The sequence below is a fragment of the Pezoporus occidentalis genome, unplaced genomic scaffold, assembly GCF_034315485.1.
Source record: "Pezoporus occidentalis ecotype Australia unplaced genomic scaffold, CSIRO_AGI_Poc_V1 ctg250, whole genome shotgun sequence".
In the NCBI taxonomy this organism is placed as follows: domain Eukaryota; kingdom Metazoa; phylum Chordata; class Aves; order Psittaciformes; family Psittacidae; genus Pezoporus; species Pezoporus occidentalis.
The window spans coordinates 115,572-137,453 of NW_026914395.1; the positions used below are offsets into that span (position 1 = coordinate 115,572).

General features: G+C 66.9%; 4 protein-coding genes across 8 annotated transcripts in view; 3 read left to right on the forward strand and 1 right to left on the reverse strand.

Annotated features, from left to right (window-relative positions):
• Positions 1 to 21,882, forward strand: part of NUDT8 (nudix hydrolase 8) — a 34,161-nt gene that overhangs the window by 12,128 nt on the left and 151 nt on the right. The window lies entirely within an intron of this gene.
• Positions 201 to 12,190, forward strand: PITPNM1 (phosphatidylinositol transfer protein membrane associated 1). 4 transcript variants are annotated; one of them, XM_062623267.1, is made up of 23 exons: positions 201 to 341; positions 2,301 to 2,515; positions 2,605 to 2,726; positions 4,628 to 4,849; positions 5,411 to 5,725; positions 5,994 to 6,089; positions 6,225 to 6,332; positions 6,491 to 6,552; positions 6,630 to 6,874; positions 7,566 to 7,755; positions 7,854 to 7,961; positions 8,074 to 8,222; positions 8,478 to 8,656; positions 9,006 to 9,176; positions 9,401 to 9,550; positions 9,638 to 9,798; positions 9,881 to 9,991; positions 10,139 to 10,255; positions 10,408 to 10,556; positions 10,651 to 10,800; positions 11,144 to 11,327; positions 11,573 to 11,701; positions 11,792 to 12,190. In XM_062623267.1, the coding sequence occupies exons 1-23, from the start codon at positions 264 to 266 to the stop codon at positions 12,059 to 12,061; spliced, it is 3,681 nt and encodes a 1,226-aa protein (XP_062479251.1). In that variant the 5' UTR covers positions 201 to 263; the 3' UTR covers positions 12,062 to 12,190. The 4 variants fall into 4 exon arrangements, 3 of the variants coding, with proteins under 3 accessions (XP_062479251.1, XP_062479252.1, XP_062479253.1); XM_062623268.1 differs by having other exon boundaries at positions 9,650 to 9,798; XM_062623269.1 differs by lacking the exon at positions 10,651 to 10,800.
• Positions 13,070 to 15,229, reverse strand: AIP (aryl hydrocarbon receptor interacting protein). Of its 2 annotated transcripts, none has more exons than XM_062623272.1 (6): positions 15,083 to 15,229; positions 14,728 to 14,907; positions 14,403 to 14,591; positions 14,138 to 14,314; positions 13,920 to 14,053; positions 13,070 to 13,821 (listed from the first exon to the last, which is right to left on the reverse strand). In XM_062623272.1, exons 1-6 carry the CDS (start codon positions 15,179 to 15,181, stop codon positions 13,749 to 13,751), a joined length of 852 nt encoding a protein of 283 aa, XP_062479256.1. In that variant the 5' UTR covers positions 15,182 to 15,229; the 3' UTR covers positions 13,070 to 13,748. The 2 variants fall into 2 exon arrangements, with proteins under 2 accessions (XP_062479256.1, XP_062479255.1); XM_062623271.1 differs by having other exon boundaries at positions 13,912 to 14,053.
• On the forward strand, positions 16,161 to 21,565 carry LOC134166051 (scavenger receptor cysteine-rich type 1 protein M130-like). The gene is made up of 10 exons (XM_062623344.1): positions 16,161 to 16,951; positions 17,034 to 17,351; positions 18,080 to 18,382; positions 18,467 to 18,781; positions 19,132 to 19,440; positions 19,518 to 19,826; positions 19,909 to 20,487; positions 20,603 to 20,686; positions 20,822 to 21,208; positions 21,366 to 21,565. The coding sequence occupies exons 1-10, from the start codon at positions 16,528 to 16,530 to the stop codon at positions 21,470 to 21,472; spliced, it is 3,135 nt and encodes a 1,044-aa protein (XP_062479328.1). The 5' UTR covers positions 16,161 to 16,527; the 3' UTR covers positions 21,473 to 21,565.

Here is a 21,882-nt window from a genome sequence, read left to right on the forward strand (position 1 = left end):
GCGGGCTGTGATGTCACGGAGCAGCGCAGGTTCGGCGGGGGGAGCCGAAGGGAGCCGAAGGGGGGGGGGGGGGGGGGCGGAGCCGAAAAGTGCCGAGTGGTTCCGAAGAGCGGCGGGCGGAGCCGAGCGGGCGGGGGGCGCGTTGCCATGGGAGCGGGGCGGGCCCCGGAGCGCCGCAGCGGGCGCCGGGCCGGGCCGGGCCGGAGCGGGGCTGAGCGGGGGCCGGGTCCCGGGCGGCCCTGCGGGCGCTGCCCCCCGGAGCCATGCTCATCAAGGAGTACCGCATCGTGCTGCCCATGAGCCTGGACGAGTACCAGGTGGCCCAGCTCTACATGATCCAGGTGGGGAATGGCGGGCGCGGGGGCCGGGGGGGATGTGGGGTGTAGGGAGCGCGGGCTATGGGGGGCTGAGGGGCTGAGCGTGAGGGGTGCCGAGAGCCGTGGGGCTGAGCATGGAGAAATGGGGGGTGTAGGGGTTATGGGGCTGAGCGTGAGGGGCACCGAGAGCTGTGGGGCTGAGCATGGAGCAATGGGGGGTGCCGAGAGCTGTGGGGCTCAGCGTGGAGCAATGGGGATGCAGGGGCTATGGGGATGAGCGTGAGGGGTGCCGAGAGCTGTGGGGCTGAGCATGGAGCAATGGGGGGTGCCGAGGGCTGTGGGGCTGAGCATGGAGCAATGGGAGGTGTAGGGGTTATGGGGCTGAGCATGAGGGGCGCCGAGAGCTGTGGGGCTGAGCATGGAGCAATGGGGGATGCAGGGGCTATGGGGCTGAGCATGAGGGGTGCCGAGAGCTGTGGGGCTCAGCATGGAGCAATGGGGGGTGCCGAGAGCTGTGGGGCTCAGCGTGAGGGGTGCCAAGAGCTGTGGAGCTGAGCATGGAGCAAGGGGGGGTGCAGGGGCTATGGGGCTGAGCGTGGGGGGCGCCGAGAGCTGTGGGGCTGAGCATGGAGCAATGGGGGGTGCCGAGAGCTGTGGGGCTGAGCGTGAGGGATGCCGAGAGCTGTGGGGCTGAGCATGGAGCATTGGGGGGTGCCGAGAGCTGTGGGGATGAGCGTGAGGGGTGCCGAGAGCTGTGGGGATGAGCATGGAGCAATGGGAGGTGTAGGGGTTATGGGGCTGAGCATGAGGGGTGCCGAGAGCTGTGGGGCTGAGCATGGAGCATTGGGGGGTGTAGGAGCAATGGGAGGTGTAGGGGCTATGGGGCTGAGCATGAGGGGTGCCGAGAGCCGTGGGGCTCAGCATGGAGCAATGGGAGGTGCAGGGGCTCTGAGGCTGAGCATGGAGGGATACAGAGGGCTATGGGGCTGAGCATGGACCACGGGTGGTGCAGAGGGCTGTGAGGCTGAGCATGGGGGGGGCTATGGGGCTGAGCATGTGGGGCTATGGGGCTAAGCATGGGGGGGCTGTGGGGCTGAGCATGGGGGGCTGTGCGGCTGAGAATGGTGGGCTATGGGGCTGAGCATGGGAGGGGCTATGGTGATGAGTATGGGGGGGGCTATGGGGCTGAGTATGGTGGGCTATGGGCCTGAGCATGTGGGGCTGAGCATGGGGGGGCTGTGGGGCTGAGCATGGGGCAGCTATGGGGCTGAGCAATGGGGGGGCTATGGGGCTGAGCAATGGGGGGGGCTGTGTTGCTGAGCATGGGGGCTGTGTTGCTGAGCATGGGGTTTGGCTATGGTGCTGAGCATGGGGGCTATGGGGCTGAGAATGGGGGGGGTATGTTGCTGAGCATGGTGGGGTCTATGGGGCTGAGCATGTGGGGCTGTGGGGATGAGCATGGGGGGGCTTATGGGACTGGGCATGATGGGGGCTATGGGGTTGAGCAGGGGGCTATGGGGTTGAGCTTGGGGTGTCTATACGGCTGAGCATGGGGGTGTCTATGCCGCTGAGCATGGGGAGGCTGTGGGGCTGGGCATGGGGTTGTCTATGCAGCTGAGCATGGGGAGGCTGTGGGGCTGAGCATGGGGTGGGGGCTGTGGGGCTGAGCATGGGGTAGGGGCTATGGGGCTGAGCATGGGGTGTCTATGGGGCTGAGCATGGGGTGGGGGCTGTGGGGCTGAGCACAGCCCATGGGGCCCTGAGGCTGACCCAGAGGCCCTGACAGGCTGCAGAGCTATCGGTGAGGTTCGGGTGGCTTTGGGGCCCCTGAAGCAAGCTGGGCTCCCGGTGCTGGGGTGGGGAAGCTCATGGGGACCGGGGGTCCTATGGAGCCCCCAGGAACCCCCGGTGAGGAGCCGAGGCCTCGGTGCTATGCAGCTTGTGGGGCAGCGTGTGGGTTCCATTCCCCCCCCCGCCCCATAGAAGAAGAGCCGGGAGGAGTCGAGCGGCGAGGGCAGCGGCGTGGAGATCCTGGCCAACCGGCCCTACAGCGAGGGCCCCGGCGGCAGCGGGCAGTACACGCACAAGGTTTACCATGTGGGCTCCCACATCCCCAGCTGGTTCCGGGCGCTGCTCCCCAAGGCCGCGCTGCAGGTGGAGGAGGAGTCCTGGAACGCTTATCCCTACACCCGCACCCGGTAGGAGCCCGACGCAGGGGGGGAGAAATGGGGCGGGATGTGGGGCCGGCCGTGGCTTCAGCGCTTTGACCCCCCCTTTGTCCCCACAGGTACACGTGTCCCTTCGTGGAGAAGTTCTCCATCGAGATCGAGACCTATTACCGGCAGGACGCCGGGCAGCAGCCCAACGTCTTCAACCTGAGCGCCGCCGAGAAGAGGCAGAGGGTCCTGGGTGCGTGCGGAGCAGGACGCGCTGGTGCCCATGGGGCTCTGCTGCACGCGGGGTTTGGCTCACTCCTCGCGCTGGACCTTGTGGGGCGGGGATGCTTTGGGCCTGTGCCCCAAACTCCTTATCCCGAGCTCCCTGCCCAAGCCTTTTTGGCAGTGCTGCTAAACCAGGCTCCACCGAAAGATGGTTTGGGGCTCACGGTGTGCTCTGCCTTCTTCCCTTAACCTATAGGTTGGTTTGCAGGCCTCTTTTTTCCTGGTCCTCCCCTCTCCTTCCGTGTCCTACCCCCCCCGTCCCAGCTTTGTTTCCCAACCCCATTCTGGGATCCCACAGCGGCCTCCATAGGGAGCACTGGAGCCGGCAAAGCCTGTCCCCGTTTCCCCAGGCCCTGGCCTGCTTTCCCTGCTCCAGATCCTTCTCCAAGTCTCGACCCTTCCAGTGCTTCCCTCATGGGCACTGCCAGGAGCCCCCCCCCGGGGCATTGGGATTCCTCCCTCCCCGCCGGCAGCGTTGGCTCCGGTTGCCGCGTCCGGCCTTTCCCGGCGCAGTGGATGCGGTGGGCTCGGGCACCGGAGCACGGAGCGTGACGCGCTGCTCTTAAAATGGAGGCCTAAAATAGGCACCGGGAGGAAATGATTCATCTGACCTATTTCTCTCATTGGCTCCTGCAGCAGCGGGGATGTCCGGCCGGGATGCCGGAGCTCGGGGCCGGGGACCATGGAGCCGGTCCCTGCCGCCACCAGGGATGAGCGCAGAGAGCCCCGTGCCCCTTCTCCTGCCCGCTTTCCCTCCCGGCGTGCCATCTATGGGTTCCCCATGGGGCCCGTTGTGTCCCCCATGGGGCATCTGGCACCGTTGCCAACACAGGTCCCACTGGGATTTGCTTTCCCTCTCCCCCATAGCACTGATTTCGGCCCCATCTCACGTCGCAAAGGGCAGCGGGGGGCCCAGGGCCTTGCCAAGCTCCTTGCACTTAGAAGCAACCAGCCCTGCTGCTTGTCGCATGAGCGGCCCTGCCAGGACCTGGCAGGTCCTGCCTGGCTCCAACCGCAGCGTGCTGCCAGCCGAGCTGCTCAGCCAGCCCGGCAGGCTCGGCTTTAAAGGCCAAGCCTGGTGCCATCATCCCAGGGCTGGCCATGGGGTTTTATGGGCTTGGGGCACCCCTGCTTCCCTTGATGTGGCTGCGGAGGGGCTTTACCCTTTGCACACAGAGGACGGCAGCACAGGCAGCGGGGGCCAGCCCTGGGGTGTCCCCTCAGCCTCTGTTGCTGCTCAGTGTGGGCACCAGCCCATGGTGCTTTCCCACCCCATGGCGTGCCGGGGAGATGTGCGTTGGGGCTCTTCGCGTTTCAGCACGGGGCAAAGCACCTGAACTGCACCTTTTTGACTCTTAAAAAGTCCTTTTTCGCCCCGTTTTTCCAGCCCAAGCTGGAGGAAGAGGCCAGCAGATACCCTGGGGGCAAATAACTGCAGGGTGATGGGGATGGCTTGGGGACAGCCCCATGAGAAGGTCCTGGGACCCCCCCCCCCCCCAAGATGGGGCTGGAGGGAGCTAGGCTGGAGCAGCCCAACTGCAGGGTTGAGCCTGAATGTCCAACCCAGAGGTCTGTTGGATCATGGTTTCCCGGTGCCATCCCTCAGTTTTGGGGGGTTCAGTGCTGTTTTGGGGGATGTCGCTCTTGTACCCCCCAGCTCGATGGGGGCTCAAGGGGTTTTGCTCCATGCCTTGTTATTGGGGTGTAAGGGGGGCAGCTGCAGGATGGAGAGCGTTTGCTACCGGTTGTGTTGGGTGTGTGCACTGTGGGACTAATTTTGGGGGTTTCCCCGCTGATTTTGGTGCATTTTAACACGTTTTTGTGCCCGAGCATCCCCTCACAGGGTGACAAACGCTGTTCCCTCCGCAGACACCATCGACATCGTGCGTGACCCCATCTCCCCTGGGGAATACAAGCCCGAGGAGGACCCCAAGCTCTACCATTCCAGCAAGACAGGCCGGGGCCCACTGGGGGATGACTGGCTGGAGGCCCCCAGCACCGGGCCCCTGATGTGTGCCTACAAGCTCTGCAAGGTGGAGTTTCGCTACTGGGGGATGCAGTCCAAGATCGAGCAGTTCATCCATGATGTGGGTGAGTTGGGAGCATTGGGGAGCCCTCAGCTGCCCTTGGTGCTGCTGGGGGGGTGGCCTGGGGAGCCCCAGAGCCATAGGATCGTGGAATGGTTTGGGTTGGAAGGGACCTTAAAGCTCATTCAGTTCCGACCCCAACCCCTTCCACTGGAGCAGCTTGCTCCAAGCCCCTGTGTCCAACCTGGCCTTGAACACTGCCAGGGATGGGGCAGCCACAGCTTCTCTGGGCACCCTGTGCCAGCGCCTCAGCACCCTCACGGAGAAGAGCTTCTGCCTTATCTCCGACCCTGTTTCGGTTTGAACCCATCACCCCTTGTCCTGTCACTCCAGTCCCTGATGAAGAGTCCCTCTCCAGCATCCCTGTAGCCCCCTTCAGCCACTGGAAGCTGCTCTGAGCTCTCCACGCAGCCCCAGTGTTCTCAGCCTGGCTCCATACGGGAGCTGCCCCAGGCCCCGAGCGTCCTCGTGGCCTCCTCTGGCCTTGCTCCAACAGCTCCATGGCCTCTTCATGCTGGGGGCACCAGCCCTGCCCCAGTGCTCCCATGGGCTCCCTCCCCACCAGGGCTGCGGAAGGTGATGCTCCGTGCCCACCGCCAGGCCTGGTGCTGGCAGGACGAGTGGACGGACCTGACGATGGAGGACATCCGGCAGCTGGAGGACGAGACAGCTCAGATGCTGGCTCAGAAGATGGGCAAGTGCAGCGGGGCCGAGGAGCCCCCCATGGCTGGGCCCAGCTCCGAGGGCAGGATGGAGCCCCGACGTGCCAGCGGGCAGGAAGGGGCCGAGGCGCAGCAGGAGGCCGACGTCTCCCCTGATGATACCTTTGCCAAGCAGTGGTCCACCTCTTCCCGGTCTTCCTACTCTTCTCAGCATGGAGGTGAGAGACCAGGGCTTGTATGGCTGGCATGGGGACCTCAGCCCTGTCTGAGATGTTGGGGGACCCTTTCTTGCCTGGGTCTTCTCTTGGGGGGCTCTGGGTGACCCAGGGGTGGCCCTGCCTCCTCTGCAGGGGTGCCCTGGGTGCCCCCCGGGGTGGTCCTGCCTCTCCCTGGGGGTCTCTGCGTGGAGGAACAGGGAGGAGCTATAGGGCAGGAGCAGGGTGTTGCCGTGGGGGGCTCTGGGTGCTGACCCCACGCCGGTGGCAGGGGGGGTGTCTCCTCAGAGCCTGTCCGAGTGGCGGATGCAGAACATCGCCCGTGACTCCGAGAACAGCTCCGAGGAGGAGTTCTTCGATGCCCACGGTACGGCTGGGGTCGGTGTTTCGGGGGGCACCAGCTCAGGGTGGGCTGGACGTGCCTGGCAGGGGGTTGTAGGGGTTGGGGAGCAGGGACAGGGGTGCTCCCCATTGCCATGCCCCCCACCCCATGCCACCACAGAGGACCTGTCTGACAGCGACGAGGTCTTTGCCAAGGAGATGACCAAGTGGAGCTCCAATGACTTCTTGGACACGCTGGAGCAGCCAATGGAGCTGGATGAGGCGTTAGGTGAGTGGTGAAGGGGGGGGTCCAGCCCCAAACCCTGGTGTGGGTGCCCTGGGAGAGGGGGCTGGCTCCACTTGGACCACCCCGGTTGGGCTCACCAGAGCTGTGTGACCACAGCCGGAGCCCAGCCAGGGGAGCTCACCAGGGCTGTGCCTTCACAGGGGAAGGAACCAGCAGTGCCAAGGTGGATGGAGAAGGTTTGGGGACATCCAGCTTCTCGGAGGTGCGTGTCCTGCTCATCCCAGCCCTGAGGCCGTGCTCCTGGCTGTGGGTACCACAGCAGCGCTCCCCTCCCCGCAGGGCAGCTCCTCGGACAGCGCGGCCCCCGCGTGCCAGATCCACGTCCTCTTCCTCATCCTGCACAGCGGGAACATCCTGGACCAGGGCTCGGGGGAGCCGGGCTCCAAGCAGGCGGACGTGCAGACCTTGGCGGCCACCTTCGACGCTGTCGCCCGTGCCCACTTCCCCGAGGCGCTGGGGCACGTGGCGCTGCGCCTGGTGCCCTGTCCCCCCATCTGCGCCGCTGCCTATGCCCTGGTCTCCAGGTGTGGATGGGGGGTGTGGGGGGGGTGCCGTGGGGCTGTCCCCATGGAAAACCATCCCGGGGATGCGGGAGGGGAGCGGGGAAGTGGTGGCCTTGGAGAGTGGGGTCAAAGCCAGCCTCCGCTGATGACGCCGAGCAGGGTGGTGTGGTTGATACACTGGAGGGAAGGGATGGGATCCAGAGGGATCTGGAGAGATGGGAACCTCGTGGAGTTCAACAAGGCCAAGGGCAAGGTCCTGACCCTGGCCTGGGGCAATCCCCAGCATAGACACAGGCTGGGGGGGACTGGATGGAGCAGCCCTGAGGGGAAGGATTTGGGGTGTTGGGTGAGGAGCAGCTCCCCATGACCTGGCTTCAGTGACTGCTTGATCCCAGACCCCCCCCCCCCCCCACCATGTGCTGGGCTGCACCCCAGAGCTGTGGCTGCCCCATCAAGGCCAGGTTGGACACAGAGGCTTGGAGCACGCTGTCCTAGTGGAAGGGGTCCCTGCTCATGGCAGGGGTTGGAGCCAGAGGAGCCTTCAGCTCCCTTCATCCCAAACCCTTCCATGATTCATTCTGTCTGTGGCATCCAGAACACACAATAGGCTGGGCATGACTCCTGGTGCAGCAACCTGTGGCGAGCAAGCATCATGGGGTGGGATGAGGACACCAGGGCAGCCCCCATTCATCCTTCCCTTTGTCCCTCCCAGGCTGAGCCCCTACAGCCACGACACGGACAGGCTGTACAGCAGCCAGGACCACATCCCCCTGGCAGCCCTCCCGCTGCTGGCCACCTCCTCGGGGAGCTACCTGCAGGCCCTGGGCACCGTCGTGGCTCGTGCCAACCAGGCCTATGGAGCCTTCCTGCGCTCCAGGGAGGGAGCCGGCTTCTGCGGCCAGGTCAGAGGGATCTGGGGGGGGGGGGGGAAGTCTGTGGAGGGCCTGGGGGCTGTGTCCTTCACCCTCCCACCCTTGCCATGGGTGCGTGCTGTCCGCAGGTGGTGCTGCTGGGGGACTGTGTGGGGGGCATCCTGGGCTTCGATGCGCTCTGCCAGACCCGGGTGGGCGCCGGGGGCAGCCGTGGCAGCAGCCGCCGCGGCAGCCTGGTGAGTACCAGCACCCTGCCAGGGGTGCTCAGGAGGGGTCTGCACCTCTGGGTGCTGCTGGTGGTGCTGGTGGGCAAGCAGGGCTGGGTGCTCACTGCCTTGGCCCCTGCAGAGCATGGAGCCCATCTCCCCGGAGCTGTGCGGTGGCCGGGACCCGTTGGCTGATGGAGCAGATGGAGCAGCAGGATCAGACCCCGAGCCAGGGCCGCAGCCACTCTGCAGGGAGCAGGGGGAGAGCCACTGTCACAGCTCCTCGGGCAGGTGAGAGCGAGGGGATGGCCAACAGCTCCCTGTGGGAATGCTGCTGATCTCCACTCTAACTCTGTGCTCTATGGAAAGGGTGAACTTCCCATCTGCACCAGCCTGGGATGGAGCATTGCACGGGGTGGGGTCTTGCTGGAGCTCCCCTGCTGCTTCCATGGGGCCATGCCAGGCCCAGCATTGCCCCTGGGCTGGTGGCAGCGGGGCCATGTTCCCCCTCATCCCTCCCCGTGCCCACTGGCCCTGCTGTCCCAGCCTGCAGGCCAGCGAGGCTGCGCTGGAGCCAGAGGCATCGCGGAGCAGCACCACAGCACTGGATGGGGCAGAGGGTGCCAGCACTCGCCTCGACTTTAAGGTATCCGGCTTCTTCCTCTTTGGCTCCCCGCTGGGGCTGGTGCTCGCGCTACGCAAGACCGTCATGCCCGCTCTGGATGGTGAGGACCCCTGCCAGCCGTGGTGCCTGCCCCCAGCCCTCCCTAGGGAGCTCGAGTCGTGCTCCCTGCAAGCCTGAACCCCTCTGTGGTGTCCCCCGAGAGCCCTGCTTGGGTTTGAGCCCCCTGTGCTTGTCCGCATCGGTGTGTGCCCCTCCTCTGTGCCAGCCCTGCCTTGTCACTGGTGGCCTGGGTTCGCCTTTCCTGTCGCTGGGTGTTGCTTTTCCCCCTCCCGGGCCTTGAGCTGTGCTGCCCCGGCCCCACCAGCCCTCGTGCCCTGTCCCAGTTGGGCTCCTCACCGTGCAGGCTGGGCAGCCCCAATCCTCCCCCCCCCACACCTTCTCTTCACCAGTGGCTCAGCTGCATCCTGCCTGTGAGCAGATCTACAACCTCTTCCACGCGGCCGACCCCTGCGCCTCTCGCCTGGAGCCCCTCTTGACCAAGGCCTTCCACGCTGTCCCACCGCTCAGCGTGCCCCGCTACCAGAAGTACCCCCTGGGTGACGGCACCTCCTCCCTGCTGGGTGAGCACCCCGTCACGGCGCTGGTCCTGGGCACCCTGGGGTGTGCTATGGGCTCCAGCCCCATGCTGGGGTACCCGGAGTACCCCCAGCACTGCAGGAGCCCAGCTGGGGAGGGGGGAAAAGTGATCCACAAGCTCTGCCCCTGCCTTTGGGGCTCTGCTGGAGTGGGGGGGTCCCAGGGTAATTGGTGTCCCCAGGGGGTCCTCACCCATCTCTCCCCACAGCGGATACGCTGCAGGTGCACTCTGCCCTCTTCCTGCCCAAAGTGGACCTGGCCACCCCTCCTACCCCCACCGGCAGCTTCGGGGGCTTCTGGAAGAGCAGTGAGCCTGTAGAGCCCCCCGATCCTGCCAGCACCAGTGAACTTGTCAAGAGTGAGTGCCGTCCGTGCACATCCCATTGCACACCAGCACCTTGGGATGCACGAGGTGGGCTAAGGTCCAAGGAGGGATTCATTCCAGCTCTCCCCCCAGTCCTGGAGCGCTGGTGGGGCCGGAAGCGCATCGACTACTTGTTGTACTGCCCCGAAGCCCTGACTGCCTTCCCCACCATCACCCTGCCCCACCTCTTCCATGCCAGCTACTGGGAATCCTCCGACGTGGTGGCCTTCATCCTGCGCCAGGTATGGTGGGCACCACGGTGGGGTGGGCAGCAGAGCCCCACGGGGGCCGCTGGAGCTGAGCTGGGACCGTGCTGCCGGGCAGGTGATGGAGAAGGAGGAGTCGCAGCCAGCAGAGAATGAGGAGGGTTCCACCTACAGCCCCGCTATCCCCAGGGAGAAGTGGCAGCGCCGGCGCACGCAGATGAAGATCCGGGTACGTGTCCCATGGCCATTGGGATCCTGACCCTTTCCCAGAGCTCCGGCTGGATCCCTGGTCATGGGGGCATGGCGCTGCTTTGCTCCCATGGGCTGGGCTGGTCCCCCAGAGCCGTGGGCCTTTGTGGCCCTCGTGTCCCTGCAGAACATGACGGCAAACCACCGGGTCTGCGACGTGATCGTGTGCGAGGGCAAAGCCCAGGTCCTCACCGGGCGCTTCATGTACGGCCCCCTGGACATGGTGACACTGACCGGGGAGAAGGTACCGCTGGGCTCATGGGTGCCACCGTGGGGCAGGGCACGGGGCTGGTGTCAGGGCTGTGGTGACCAGGACCCTCTGCAGGGTGGTGGCAGAGGGCTGTAAGGACGCGTAGGCTGGGGATGCAGCAGGACTGAGCCCTTTTCCCTCTGCAGGTGGACATCTACGTCATGACACAACCGCTGTCGGGGAAGTGGATGTACTACGGCACCGAGGTGACGAGCGGCAGCGGGCGCCTGACCTTCACCATCCCTCCAGACAAAGCTCTGGCCATCGGCATCTACCCCGTGCGCATGGTGGTGAGGTGAGGAGCCGGGTGCCTGGAGCCACCTCGGCTCCCCCTCCTGCAGCCCTTGGGGCAGAGCTGGAGCTGAGCCCTTGCCACTCTCCCACCCCAGGGGGGACCACAGCTTCGCCGAGGCGTACCTGACCGTGGTGGCCCCCGGCACCGAGTGCATCGTGTTCAGCATCGACGGCTCCTTCGCCGCCAGCGTCTCCATCATGGGCAATGACCCCAAAGTGCGGGCAGGGGCTGTGGATGTAGTACGGTAGGTGCCCTTCATGTAAAGGGGATGTTCTCCCCTCCTCTCGTGGCGAGGTGACAAGAAAACTGGTGTCGTAGGGGCATCGGAGCAGGCTGATGTCCTAGGGAGGAGCTGGGGGATCTCCCAGCACCCCCTTTGCGCAGCATCTCCGCGCTGATGCCTTCCTGTGGGCGAGGAGTCCTCTCCTGGCTATGGTCCTTGAAGCCTGCTGTGGTACCCGCAGCTCTGCCTTGATTAACCCGCTGGGAGGAGGAAGGTTGTGGAGGTAGCACCCACGGGTGCTGTGCTGGTGGATGCAGGAGCGTCCCAACACGGGCTCCTGGCAGCAGCGTGCGTCCCCTCCTAGGCACTGGCAGGACTTGGGCTTCATGATCATCTACGTGACGGGGCGCCCGGACATGCAGAAGCACCGCGTGGTGGCCTGGCTCTCCCAGCACAACTTCCCCTACGGCTCCGTGTCCTTCTGCGACGGGCTCACCCACGACCCCCTGCGCCAGAAAACCGCCTTCCTCCAGAGCCTGCACACCGAGGTGGGCACAGGGACAGCCCTGGGCAGGGGGCATGGGGCTGGTGGTGGCGATGGGGCACTGTGGGCTGTCCTGGGGGTCAGTGTGGGGATGCTCTGAGCTCAACCACAGTGGAGCTGGCACCAGCTCCCAGGCACGAAGGGGTGGTCCCGGCCTGTGGGTGTTGCATCTACCCCATAAACCAAGGGTGTCCCTGCGGGAAGGGCTGGTCCTTGCCCTAACACTGCTGTCCTCTTCTCCGTGGGCAGGCAGAGATCAACATCATCGCTGGCTACGGCTCCACCAAGGACATCTCCGTGTACAGCTCCCTGGGGCTGCCACCAACGAGCATCTACATCGTGGGACGGGCCATCAAGAAGTTCACCAACCAGTGCCAGGTACAGTGGTGGGGCTGGGGCCGGGCCCGAGCTGCAGGGGGGCAATTGCTGACCCACGGAGGGAGCTCGCCATGTCTGTGTGTCCCACAGTTCGTGTCCGAGGGCTACGCAGCCCACCTTGCCCAGCTCGAGGCAGCAGCCCAGGCCCACTTACCCAAGGGCCCCTCGCGGCCCACGCTGGGCAAAGGCACCTACGGCTGCCTGGCGCCCGTCGACGTCCTCCGCAAGCAGAACCAGCTCCTGCGGGCGCGGGGCTCCAGCCAGGCCGAGTGGGACGGGGCAGGGCCTTCGGCAGCAGCCCCAGGGCTGCCCAGGGCCAAGCCCCGCAGCGTCAGCCTCAAGCTGGAGGATGAGGAGTGAGGGTGGCCCCAGCACCGCTTCCCCCCCGCCGCCAGCCAGGGGCAACCGTTGCCCGAGCCCACGATGGGCACCGAGCCCATGGGAAGGAGATGAGGGCACCGGGCCCTGTGGACCTGAGGGGTCCTGGGAGGTGGTTGTAGTGATCCCCTCGGGACTGAGCCACCCCAGCTCCCCGTCCCCCTGCTCCTGTGGGGCTGCAGAGCTGCTGCTGGGCAGTGCCCAGTGGGGTTTGTCCCATGGGGAGCTGCAGTAAGGCCCTGCAGGGTCCTCGGTCCCTGGGCAGCACTGAGGGGCCCCAAGGCAAGTGGCACTTTCCTGCTTCCCTCTTATTTATTTCCGTTGGGTGCCGCAGGGCCGGGAAGGGGCGGGATTCAGAGGCGCTTCCTCTGTTCTCTTCCGTTCTGGTGTGTAATAAAGCGATGTAAAGATGAGGAGCTGGAGCCCTCACGTTTGCTCTGTTCCCCCCCCAGCCGTAGCTGGCACCAGGACTTGCACCCACAAGCCTGGGGCCATGGTGTCACACGGGTCCTGCGGCACAGCAGTTGGGTCATGAGCAATGGGGGACAGGTCACGGCAGGGAAAGGCAGCCCGGGGTGGCTCTGGGTAGGTGCTGATGCCAACAAGAAGCTGCAGGTCACGAGTGGTTAAACCTCTTGCACAAGAGGAGGGTTGGGCTGGTAGAGCAGGGATGGAAGGGGGGAGTGAGGGCTGTGGGGCTTGGGGTGCTGCAGCAGCACAGGCTCAGCTTTGAGCTCCTGCAGCGTGGGGGGGGACGGGACAGGCACCACCCCAGCCTCTGTGGGTGTCAGAGCTGCCTTTACCCTGAGTTGGGCTGCTTCTGCACCTATGACACATCCACGATGGGGAAGCCCTTAAGTAAGGGCTCAGCTTTGCAGTGAGTCTGCAAGGCCCCAGGGCAAGGGCTTGCCAGGCTGCCTCCCCCTGACCTGCAGCTTTGTTTTACCCCTTTTACCTCTAACAGCGACTTTCCTAAGTACCCAGGGACCCGTGGCTATAGCTTTACTTCCTTTTGGCACAGCACAACCAGAGTTATATATAGATAGAGATAGCAGTAACAAGCACTTGTCCTATATAAAATATTTACGACGCTGACACGATGATCCAGTAGAGAGGAAACACCGGCTCGGGGTGATAGCAGCAGCCTTGGGAAGTGACAACACAGGATACACAGGCACAAAGGGGGGAGAGCTGGGGCCAAGGCTTGGCGCCGCAGCCAGCAACAGCTCGTAAAGTATAAAACCATCAAAGGAAGGCTAAAATGATGCAGCAGAGCGCAGCTGCCTTCAGCTTGTGTCACCCCACATGGCATTCCTGGCGCGGCGGTGAGCACAGTCTGCACCTCCAGTGTGTGCTGCCATCGCTTCAGGCTGCTTAATACTGCCCCGAAGTGCACTGCTGGGCCAGGGGTGAGCTCCGGGGCCCCTCCGCCTGACTTCCAATAAGTACAGATCTGTATTAAACATTAATAAACATCCATTGAACATTCCACATGTGGAATACCTAAAGGAACCTGTGGGCTCTCCGGCACGGGCTTCACTGCGAGAAGATGCCCTTGAAGCGGATCTTGTCCTCGGCGTCCTTCTCCCGCAGGCGCGCTTCCAGGCTCTTGAGCTGCTTGGAGACCACGGGGCGCAGCGAGGGGTCGAGGGCCAGCACCTTGGCAAAGTCAGCCTGGGCCTCCGCCACGTTCCACACTGCGGCGTGGGCCTTCGCCCGCTTGAAGTAGGCCTTGATGTTGTCTGGGGGGGGGGGGAAGAGAGAGAGGCCGGGTTGATGGAGCAGGGGGAAGCGGGAGCGGGCTGGTTCCCACCTCGCCCACGGCTCCTTACCCTCATACTTGTTGAGAATGGAAGAGCAGTGATCCAGCACCTCGTAGTACTCCTCGCACTGCAGCTTGCACTGGCAGTAGTTTAACAGCAGGGGGGTGATCTTCTGGTCCAGCTCAATCCAGTCTGGAGACCCAGGCTGCTCCTGGAGGAGGTGACAGATGAAGGAGAGTGAAGGGAAGCTCCCAGCCGCTCCTTGTGACATCCAGGAGGGATGCGGGAGACCCACCTTCATCTGCAGGTTCTTGAGGCAGGCGATGGCGTCGTAGTACTTGGCAGCTGCCTCCTGCACCTTGCCCTGCCGGTACAGCTCGTTGCCTTCCTTGTGGATCTGGGGTACAGCCTGCAGCTTCTCCTCATCCGTCATGGCCCACGGGTCCTGCTGGTAGGAGCCGGGTGGCTCCACCTGCCAGCACCCCAGTGTTGAGCGCAGAGCCGCAGCACCCCCCCACCGGGGGGACAGCCCCCCCCCCCCAAAAAAGCGGGTGCCTCACCTTGAGCAATTCGATGTCGAAGATGAGGGGCTGGGGGTTCTTCTGGAGCTCATCGAGGTCGGCGTAGCCCAGGGAGCAGTGGTTGTGCAGCTGGGCCAGGCTGCAGCAGTGCTGCTGCCCCTCCAGAGGGTCCTTCCCTGCCGCGATGTTCCGCAGGCTCTTGGCCACCATGGGGTAGAGCACCACGTGCTGCGGGGCGAGGCCGGGGATGCACCGGGAACGGCGTGGTGGGGGACCCGGGCATCGAACCCGCGGCCCGGCGGACTAAACCACGCCCCCTCCGGTTTGACCACGCCCCCCTTCCCAAGCCACGCCCCCTGCTCACCTTGGCGTCGCAGCGGAAGCGGGCGCGCTCGCCGGGCCTCATGGTGCGCAGCGCCGCCTCCCACACCGGCAGCTTGAACTTCTTGCCGGCGATGAGCTCCATGGGCTTGCCCTGCTCCCGGCTGCAGTCCAGCGGCTCCTCCCCATCGCCGCACCGCAGCGTCCGGTAGTGGAACGTGGCCTGAAGGAAAGGGGGCGGCGGCGGAGGCAACGCTCAGGCGCGAGTAGGCCGCAGCCGTCGCCATGGCAACACGGCGGGGCCGCGCATGCGTACATCACCCTTTCCTCCCGTCTCTGCCCCCCCCCCAGCCCCACCGCCACCGCCACAGCCCCGAGGGCGGCGGCGCGGCTCTGACCTTGGTGCCGTCGCGGAAGTCGGGCGGCGGCCCCGCGCCCTCCCGCACCACCTCCTTGTCCACGCCGTCCGCCCGCAGCCGCTCGACCTCCTCCGCCATCGGCCCGGCCCTGCGCCCCGCCTCGGCCTCCTCCGCCGCCGCTCGGCTCTTTCCGGACAGACGTGGACGCGCCCCCTGCCGGCGCGGAGGAGAACGCTGCGGGGGGGGGCAGTAGGCGTGGTCAGCCCATGGAGGGGGGGCGTGTCCAGTGGCTGAGTGGGCGGGGCCAGCCGCGGTGTTGGCGCGCCCGCTTGCCGCGCTAACGGGGCCGTTCCGCGTCAAGCCGCCGTTTGCGCCGTTCGGAACGGGCCTGCACGGGCTCCGTGCGCGGGGGCGCTCCCGGTGTTGTGCCCCCCCCTCCGTGGGGTCAAGGGCAGCCGCGGCGTGTCCGTGCTGCGCCGCTGGGGACCGCCGGTGGTTAACGGGGACGTGCGGAGGCAGCAGGCTCCCGGCACGTGGTGGCCGCAGCCGCCGCTGCACGCCCGTGTTTCCCGTCCGTCACCGCTGTTACAGCACGTTGGGGCCTTTGCCCTTCAATGGGAAGCTGCCTCCGCACCCTCTCCGCGTCCCCCTGCGGCTCATGGAGTCGGCCAGGTCAACCCCGGCCTCAACCGAGCCCTTCTGCTCCTTGCGCCTCCTGCACCCCTTGGGTGTTGCTGCTGCCGCTCCCGGCTTGGCCAGGTGGGTCCCCACCGGCTGCCGGCGGGCTCCGTGCCCCCTCTGTGCGGCATCACCGCAGGCAGGTGCCGCTGCGGCGTTACCGGGAGCCCCGCAGGTGGCTGGGGAGCTGCGTGTGGTCGATGCCGACGCCGGGTCCCTGCTTGGGGGGGGGAAACCGCCTCCTTCCTGCCTGCCACAGCTGCCGGCACCGCCATGGGCCACCTGCAGGCACCGCGGGGAGCCGGGGGGGGGGCTGCTCCCACCTCAGGGCCCCCCGACTCAGGGCCTGCAGGCACCCTATGGAGGGGAGCACCCCAAGGATGGGTGCTGCTGTGCTGGGGTCTTTGGGCTTTGCTCCGTGCTGGTGCTAAGGGCAGCCCTGGGGGGCTTTGGGGTGAAGCCTGTTGCCATTGGGCTCTTGGCAGGCGCCGCAGCAGGGTCAGTGCCATGGGGGGACGCGGGATGGGTCCATGCGCCCTGTTGCAGCGCTGGGTGCTATGGGGAGGGGGTTATTGGTTCACGCTGGGGACATCCGGGCTCCGAACCCCGTGGCGAGGTGTGTGACGCCAGAAGCGGAGCCGAGCCTCATATTTGGGCACGGAGCAGGTTATTGGAGGCCGGGGCCCCGCCACATGGGAGATAACCCAACTGATAACGGGCTCAAAGGGTGCTGCCGCCTCCCCTGGCTCCGGCGCTGCCTATAAATCACCCAGCCCACCCCACGAGGGGGTGTCCTGGCATGCGAGATGGTGCCTGGGAGGGTGCTGGGGGTACTCCTGTGGGTGCAGCTCAGCGTGGGGCAGCCGCGGAGCACCCCGGAGCCCCAGGCTGAGCTGAGCAGCGGGCAGGGCCCCGATGAGCTGCGCCTGGTGGGTGGTGGTGGGCGCTGCGCCGGGAGGGTGGAGGTGAAGCATGAAGGTGAATGGGGCTCCGTCTGCAGCTACGACTTCGACTGGGACGCCCGCTGGGCCACCGTGGCGTGCCGGCAGCTCGGCTGCGGCACGGCGGCCACGTCGTCCCCGTACGCTCCGTTCGGGCAGGGCACCGGCCGCATCTGGCTCCACGTCTTCTTCTGCCGCGGCGACGAGGCGATGCTGCAGGACTGTCCCCATTTCGGATGGGGCCAGCACTTCTGCAGCCACGAGCGCGACGTGGGGGTGACGTGCACAGGTGAGCTGGGGGACGCCGGTGGTGCCGGGGCACCTGCAGCGGCGCCGGCTGTGGCTGAGGCTGGGTCGGTGCCGCGGCGCAGACGCGGTGGAGCTGAGGCTGGCGGGCGGCAGCGGTCCCTGCGCCGGGAAGGTGGAGGTGAAGCTGCGGGGACGCTGGGGCGCGGTGGCGGACGACACGTGGGACATGATGGACGCCGAGGTGGTTTGCCGGCAGCTGGGCTGCGGCTCGGCCGCCAGGGCCTACATCGAGAGCAGCCGCTTTGGCCGCGACGACAGCCCCATCAACATGGTGCTGGTGAACTGCCGCGGGCACGAGAAAGCGCTTTGGGAGTGCGAGGTGAGGGGCTGGGGGCCCTACAGCGGCATCCACGACTTCGACACCGGCGTCGTCTGCCAAGGTAGGAGCCGGGAGCTGGTGCTGGCACAGGGCAGAGCCCCAGGTCTGGGTTGAAGGGAGCTTAAAGCCCATCCAGCTCCAACCCCTGCCACAGGCAGGGACCCCTTCCACTGGAGCAGCTTGCTCCAAGCCCCTGTGTCCAACCTGGCCTTGAGCACTGCCAGGGATGGGGCAGCCACAGCTTCTTGGGCACCCTGTGCCAGCGCCTCAGCACCCTCCCAGGGAAGAGCTTCTGCCTTATCTCCAACCTGAACTTCCCCTGTTTCAGTCTGAACCCATCACCCCTTGTCCTGTCACTCCAGTCCCTGATGAAGAGTCCCTCCCCAGCATCCTTGTAGCCCCCTTCAGCCACTGGAAGCTGCTCTGAGCTCTCCACGCAGCCCCAGTGTTCTCAGCCTGGCTCCATACGGGAGCTTCCCCAGCCCCTGAGCATCCCTGTGGCCTCCTCTGGCCTTGCTCCAACAGCTCCACGGCCTTCTTACGCTGAGGACCCCAGCTCTGCACCCAGCGCTGCAAGCGGGGTGTCCCCAGAGCCCAGCAGAGGGGCAGGATCCCCTCCCTGAGCTGCTGCTCACGCTCTGGGGGTGCAGCCCAGCACATGGGGGGGTTCTGGGCTCAAGTGCTCACTGAAGCCAGGTCCTGGGGAGCTGCTCCTCACCCAGCACCCCAAGTCCTTCCCCTGAGGGCTGCTCCGACCCCTGAGCACCGACCCGGGGCCTCTCCCCGCAGGGTTCTCCCAGCTCGTTGGTGGCGATGAGCCCTGCGCGGGGCGGCTGGAGGTGCGGCAGGGCCAAGCCTGGCTCGGGCTCTGTGAGGATGCCGTGGACCTGAACGCTGCCCAGGTCGTCTGCCGGGAGCTGGGCTGCGGCTCGGTGCTGGCTGTGCCGGGGCCCGGGCTCTTCCCGGCGGGATCGGAGCCGCAACGGGGCGCGGGATTCGAGTGCAACGGCACCGAGCTCGTCCTCAGCGCCTGCCGGCGGCGGGCACCGAGCGCCCAGGCCTGCACCGGCCACGCCAGCATCATCTGCTCCTGTAAGCGCCGGGGACACCGGGGGGTGTTGGGGGTGTTCCCCCCCACCCGCACCGTTGTCACCACCAACCCCCTTTGTGCCCCAGCCTACACCGGGTTCCGGCTGGCGAACCACAGCTCGCGCTGCGCCGGGCGGGTGGAGGTGATGGCGGGGGGGACGTGGGGGTCCCTCTGCGCCAGCGCCTGGGACCTGCCCGATGCCCGTGTCCTCTGCCACCACCTGGGCTGCGGCCCTGCCGCCGCCGTGCTCCCGGGAGGCTCCTTCGGCAGCGGGAACGGGACCTTGCTCCTCGACGCCTTCGGCTGCAGCGGCAGCGAGCAGCACCCCAGCCAGTGCCCCGTGGCGGTGCTGGGGGAGCCAAGCTGCCCCCCCGGCCACGCTGCTGCGGTCGAGTGCTCCGGTGCGTATGGAACCCAGGGGGGGAAGAGCCTCACGGGGCTCTGGGGACACCCCAAGCACTGGGAATGGAGGATGCGGGGTCCTTTTGGGGTGAAGGGGGGGGGGAGATGAGCTGGGGCCCAGCATCGCCCCAGGACCCTGTGCTGCAGCCCCATGGCACCGCCGGTGCTTTAGCATAGAATCCGGGATTGGGTTGGGTTGGAAGGGACCTTAAAGCTCATCCGGTTCCAACCCCTGCCCCGGGCAGGGACCCCTTCCACTGGAGCAGCTTGCTCCAAGCCCCTGTGTCCAACCTGGCCTTGAGCACTGCCAGGGATGGGGCAGCCACAGCTTCTCGGTTCGATCCTGCAGGCGCTGCCGAGCCCCTACGGCTGCTGGAGGGGCAGAGCCGGTGCGAGGGCCGGCTGGAGGTCACCACGAGCACGGGCACCTGGGCCGCTGTGTCCGCGGGGCTCCGGGACACCCAGGCGGCCACCGTGGCGTGCCGGGAGCTGGGCTGCGGCGAGCTGGAGCGGGTCTCCCCCGTGCCGAGCCCCAGCGCCGTGGGGCTGCAGGAGGTGCAGTGCTCGGGCAGCGAGGACGCCCTGGCGCAGTGCAACGTCTCCGCCGCGGCCGTTGCTGCAAGCGGCGCTCCCGAGGCTCTGGCTGTTGTGTGCTCCGGTGAGTGCCCCGCCGAGGCCCGGGGGGTGCCGGCCCCGCAGGCAGCATCCCCGTTGCATCCCGTCCGTGTCCCGCAGGCAGCCGGCGGCTGAGGCTGGCGGGGGGCCCTGGGCGCTGTGCGGGGCGTGTGGAGCTCTACGTTAAGGGCGCTTGGATCCCCTTGTGCCAGGACGGGTGGGACATCCCCGACGCCGCCGTCGTGTGCCGGCAGCTGGGCTGCGGGGCAGCGCTGGAAGCGCCCGGCTCCGCTCGCTTCGGCCCCGGAGCGGCACCGCCGTGGCCGGGTGCCGGTGGCTGCGCCGGCACCGAGGAGTCCCTTTGGGATTGCCCGGCCCCAGCGCAGCGCGGCTGCCGGCTGGGCGGCGGGGCCGGCGCCGTGTGCTCAGGTCAGTGCCGGGCACCCGCATGGGCACGGCGGGGCCGCGCAGCCGGAGCCGGGCGGTGACCCCCGCGTTGTTCCCCCCGCAGGGCAGCTCTCCCTGCGGCTGGCGGGCGGCAGCGGCCGCTGCAGCGGCCACTTGGAGCTCCTCTACAACGGGACGTGGGGCCGCGTGTGCGCCGACGGCACCAGCGCGGCCACGGCCGCCGCCGCCTGCAGGCAGCTGGGCTGCGGGCACGGGGGCAGCCTCGGGGCCGTGGCTGCCCCGCTGCCGGCCCCCGCCTGGCTCGCCTGGGTGCGCTGCGAGGACGGGGCCCGCTCGCTGTGGCGCTGCCCCTCGGCTCCCTGGCGCCTGCAGCCGTGCGGGCCCGGCGGGGACGCGCATGTGGTGTGCGCCGAGGACGGCGCCGAGGAGATGCTCACCGCGGCCCCGGGGAGCCCCACGGTCACAGGTAGCTCTGATGCTGAGCCCTGCGCCGGGCCGGCCGCGCTCCACGGCCTCGCTTCACCTCGCTCCCCTGGTCCCGCAGGTGTCCCCAGTGCCAGCACCCCGCGGGCGGCCACGGTGCCGGTGCCGACGGTCCTGTGCGTGGTGCTGGGGGTGCTGCTGTGCCTGGCGCTCGCTGTCCTGGCTGTGCACATGTACCGTGCCCGGGCTGGGCGACGAGGTGGGAGCCGGGGCAGAGCTGGTTTGGGGGTCCCGGGGCTCCCCGCCATGGGGTGGCTCAGAGGGTGGGCACTGGGTGACGCCGGTGCTCCTGGTGAGCGCTGCTGCTGTTCCAGAGCTTGGCAAAGCCGTGGATGCTGTCTATGAGGAGCTGGACTACACCGGGATGCAGGAGTACCAGAAGGTGCCCAGTCCCCCAGGTCGGTGCATGTGTACCCATACTGGGGTAGCTCTGCCCCACGGCCCCGCCACAGCGCCGGGTCCTGGCGGTGTGGCACCGGCTCATCCCATGGCGCGTCGGTGTCCCCCGTCCCACTGTGCCCTCTCCCCACCAGGCTCCCCAACAGAGGGCTCAGAGACGAAGCTGCCCTATTACACTGCGGAGGATGTGGAGGAGGGTGACCCCAGCGCAGCCCCAGGTAGGGACATGGGGACAGGATCCCAGCGGGGACCCCCCTTAGGACTGGGGAACGAAGGGGGCTCAGGGTCCCCTGGCCTGAATGAGCCCAGCTCAGGCGTGGCTCTGGATGAGCAGCCCCAGGGCCTCCCGGACACCCCTGGTGGTGTGGATGGAAGGGGGGTGACACAGCCAGAGCCCTGCCGCGGCCTCCGGGTCACCCCCATCCCCTCCCCAGGCCCCCCCGATGGCTACGATGACGCCGAGGCTGTGCCAGAGGAGTCCCTTGGCACTGGGGACACCCCCGAGGGGGTGGCACACGCAGGTGAGTGTCCCTGTCCCCTGGAGGAGCCACCTCGGGGGGCTCTTGGCTGCGGTGGCTGGAGTGGGGGGGAGAGCAGCAGCAAATCCATGGGGCTGCAGCAAGACGCAGATGGGGTTTAACGGCCCCCACTAAGGCACCAGCCTCTGCGGTCCCCAAGGTGGGAGCCGTCCCCCCCCAGGAGGCACATGGGACCCCCCGGAGCAGCCCCCAGAGGACACAAGCTACGATGATGCCGACGTTGGCACCTTGGGGACGTTGCTGTGAGGATGCTGCGGCCGCACCACACGAGGCCACGGGGACACAAGTGCGGGCGCTGGGGCTCTGTCCCCAAGGATGGGTGGCCCTGGCCATGGAGGTCACCTCCGGTGTCCCTCTGCCAGCAGCGCTGTGGGGATTTGGGGTTGGTTTCACTGAATTCCCATGGTTTTCCCTACTAAAACTCCAAAGCTGGCTGGAGACTCACTTCCAGGCTGGCACCTTGCTCCCGGGGACATCAACCCCCCCTTGGGGATGTGGGGCAGGTGCTGGACCCACAGATGGGTCCCTGCGTGGGACTGGGACAGGGAGAAGAGCAGAGGAAGAAAAGGGAAATAAGGGCCCCAGTGCCTTTATTTGGCATCCACCAACCCCAACACGTGTGTTCCCACCAATAGATGGGGGTCTATATAGATCTA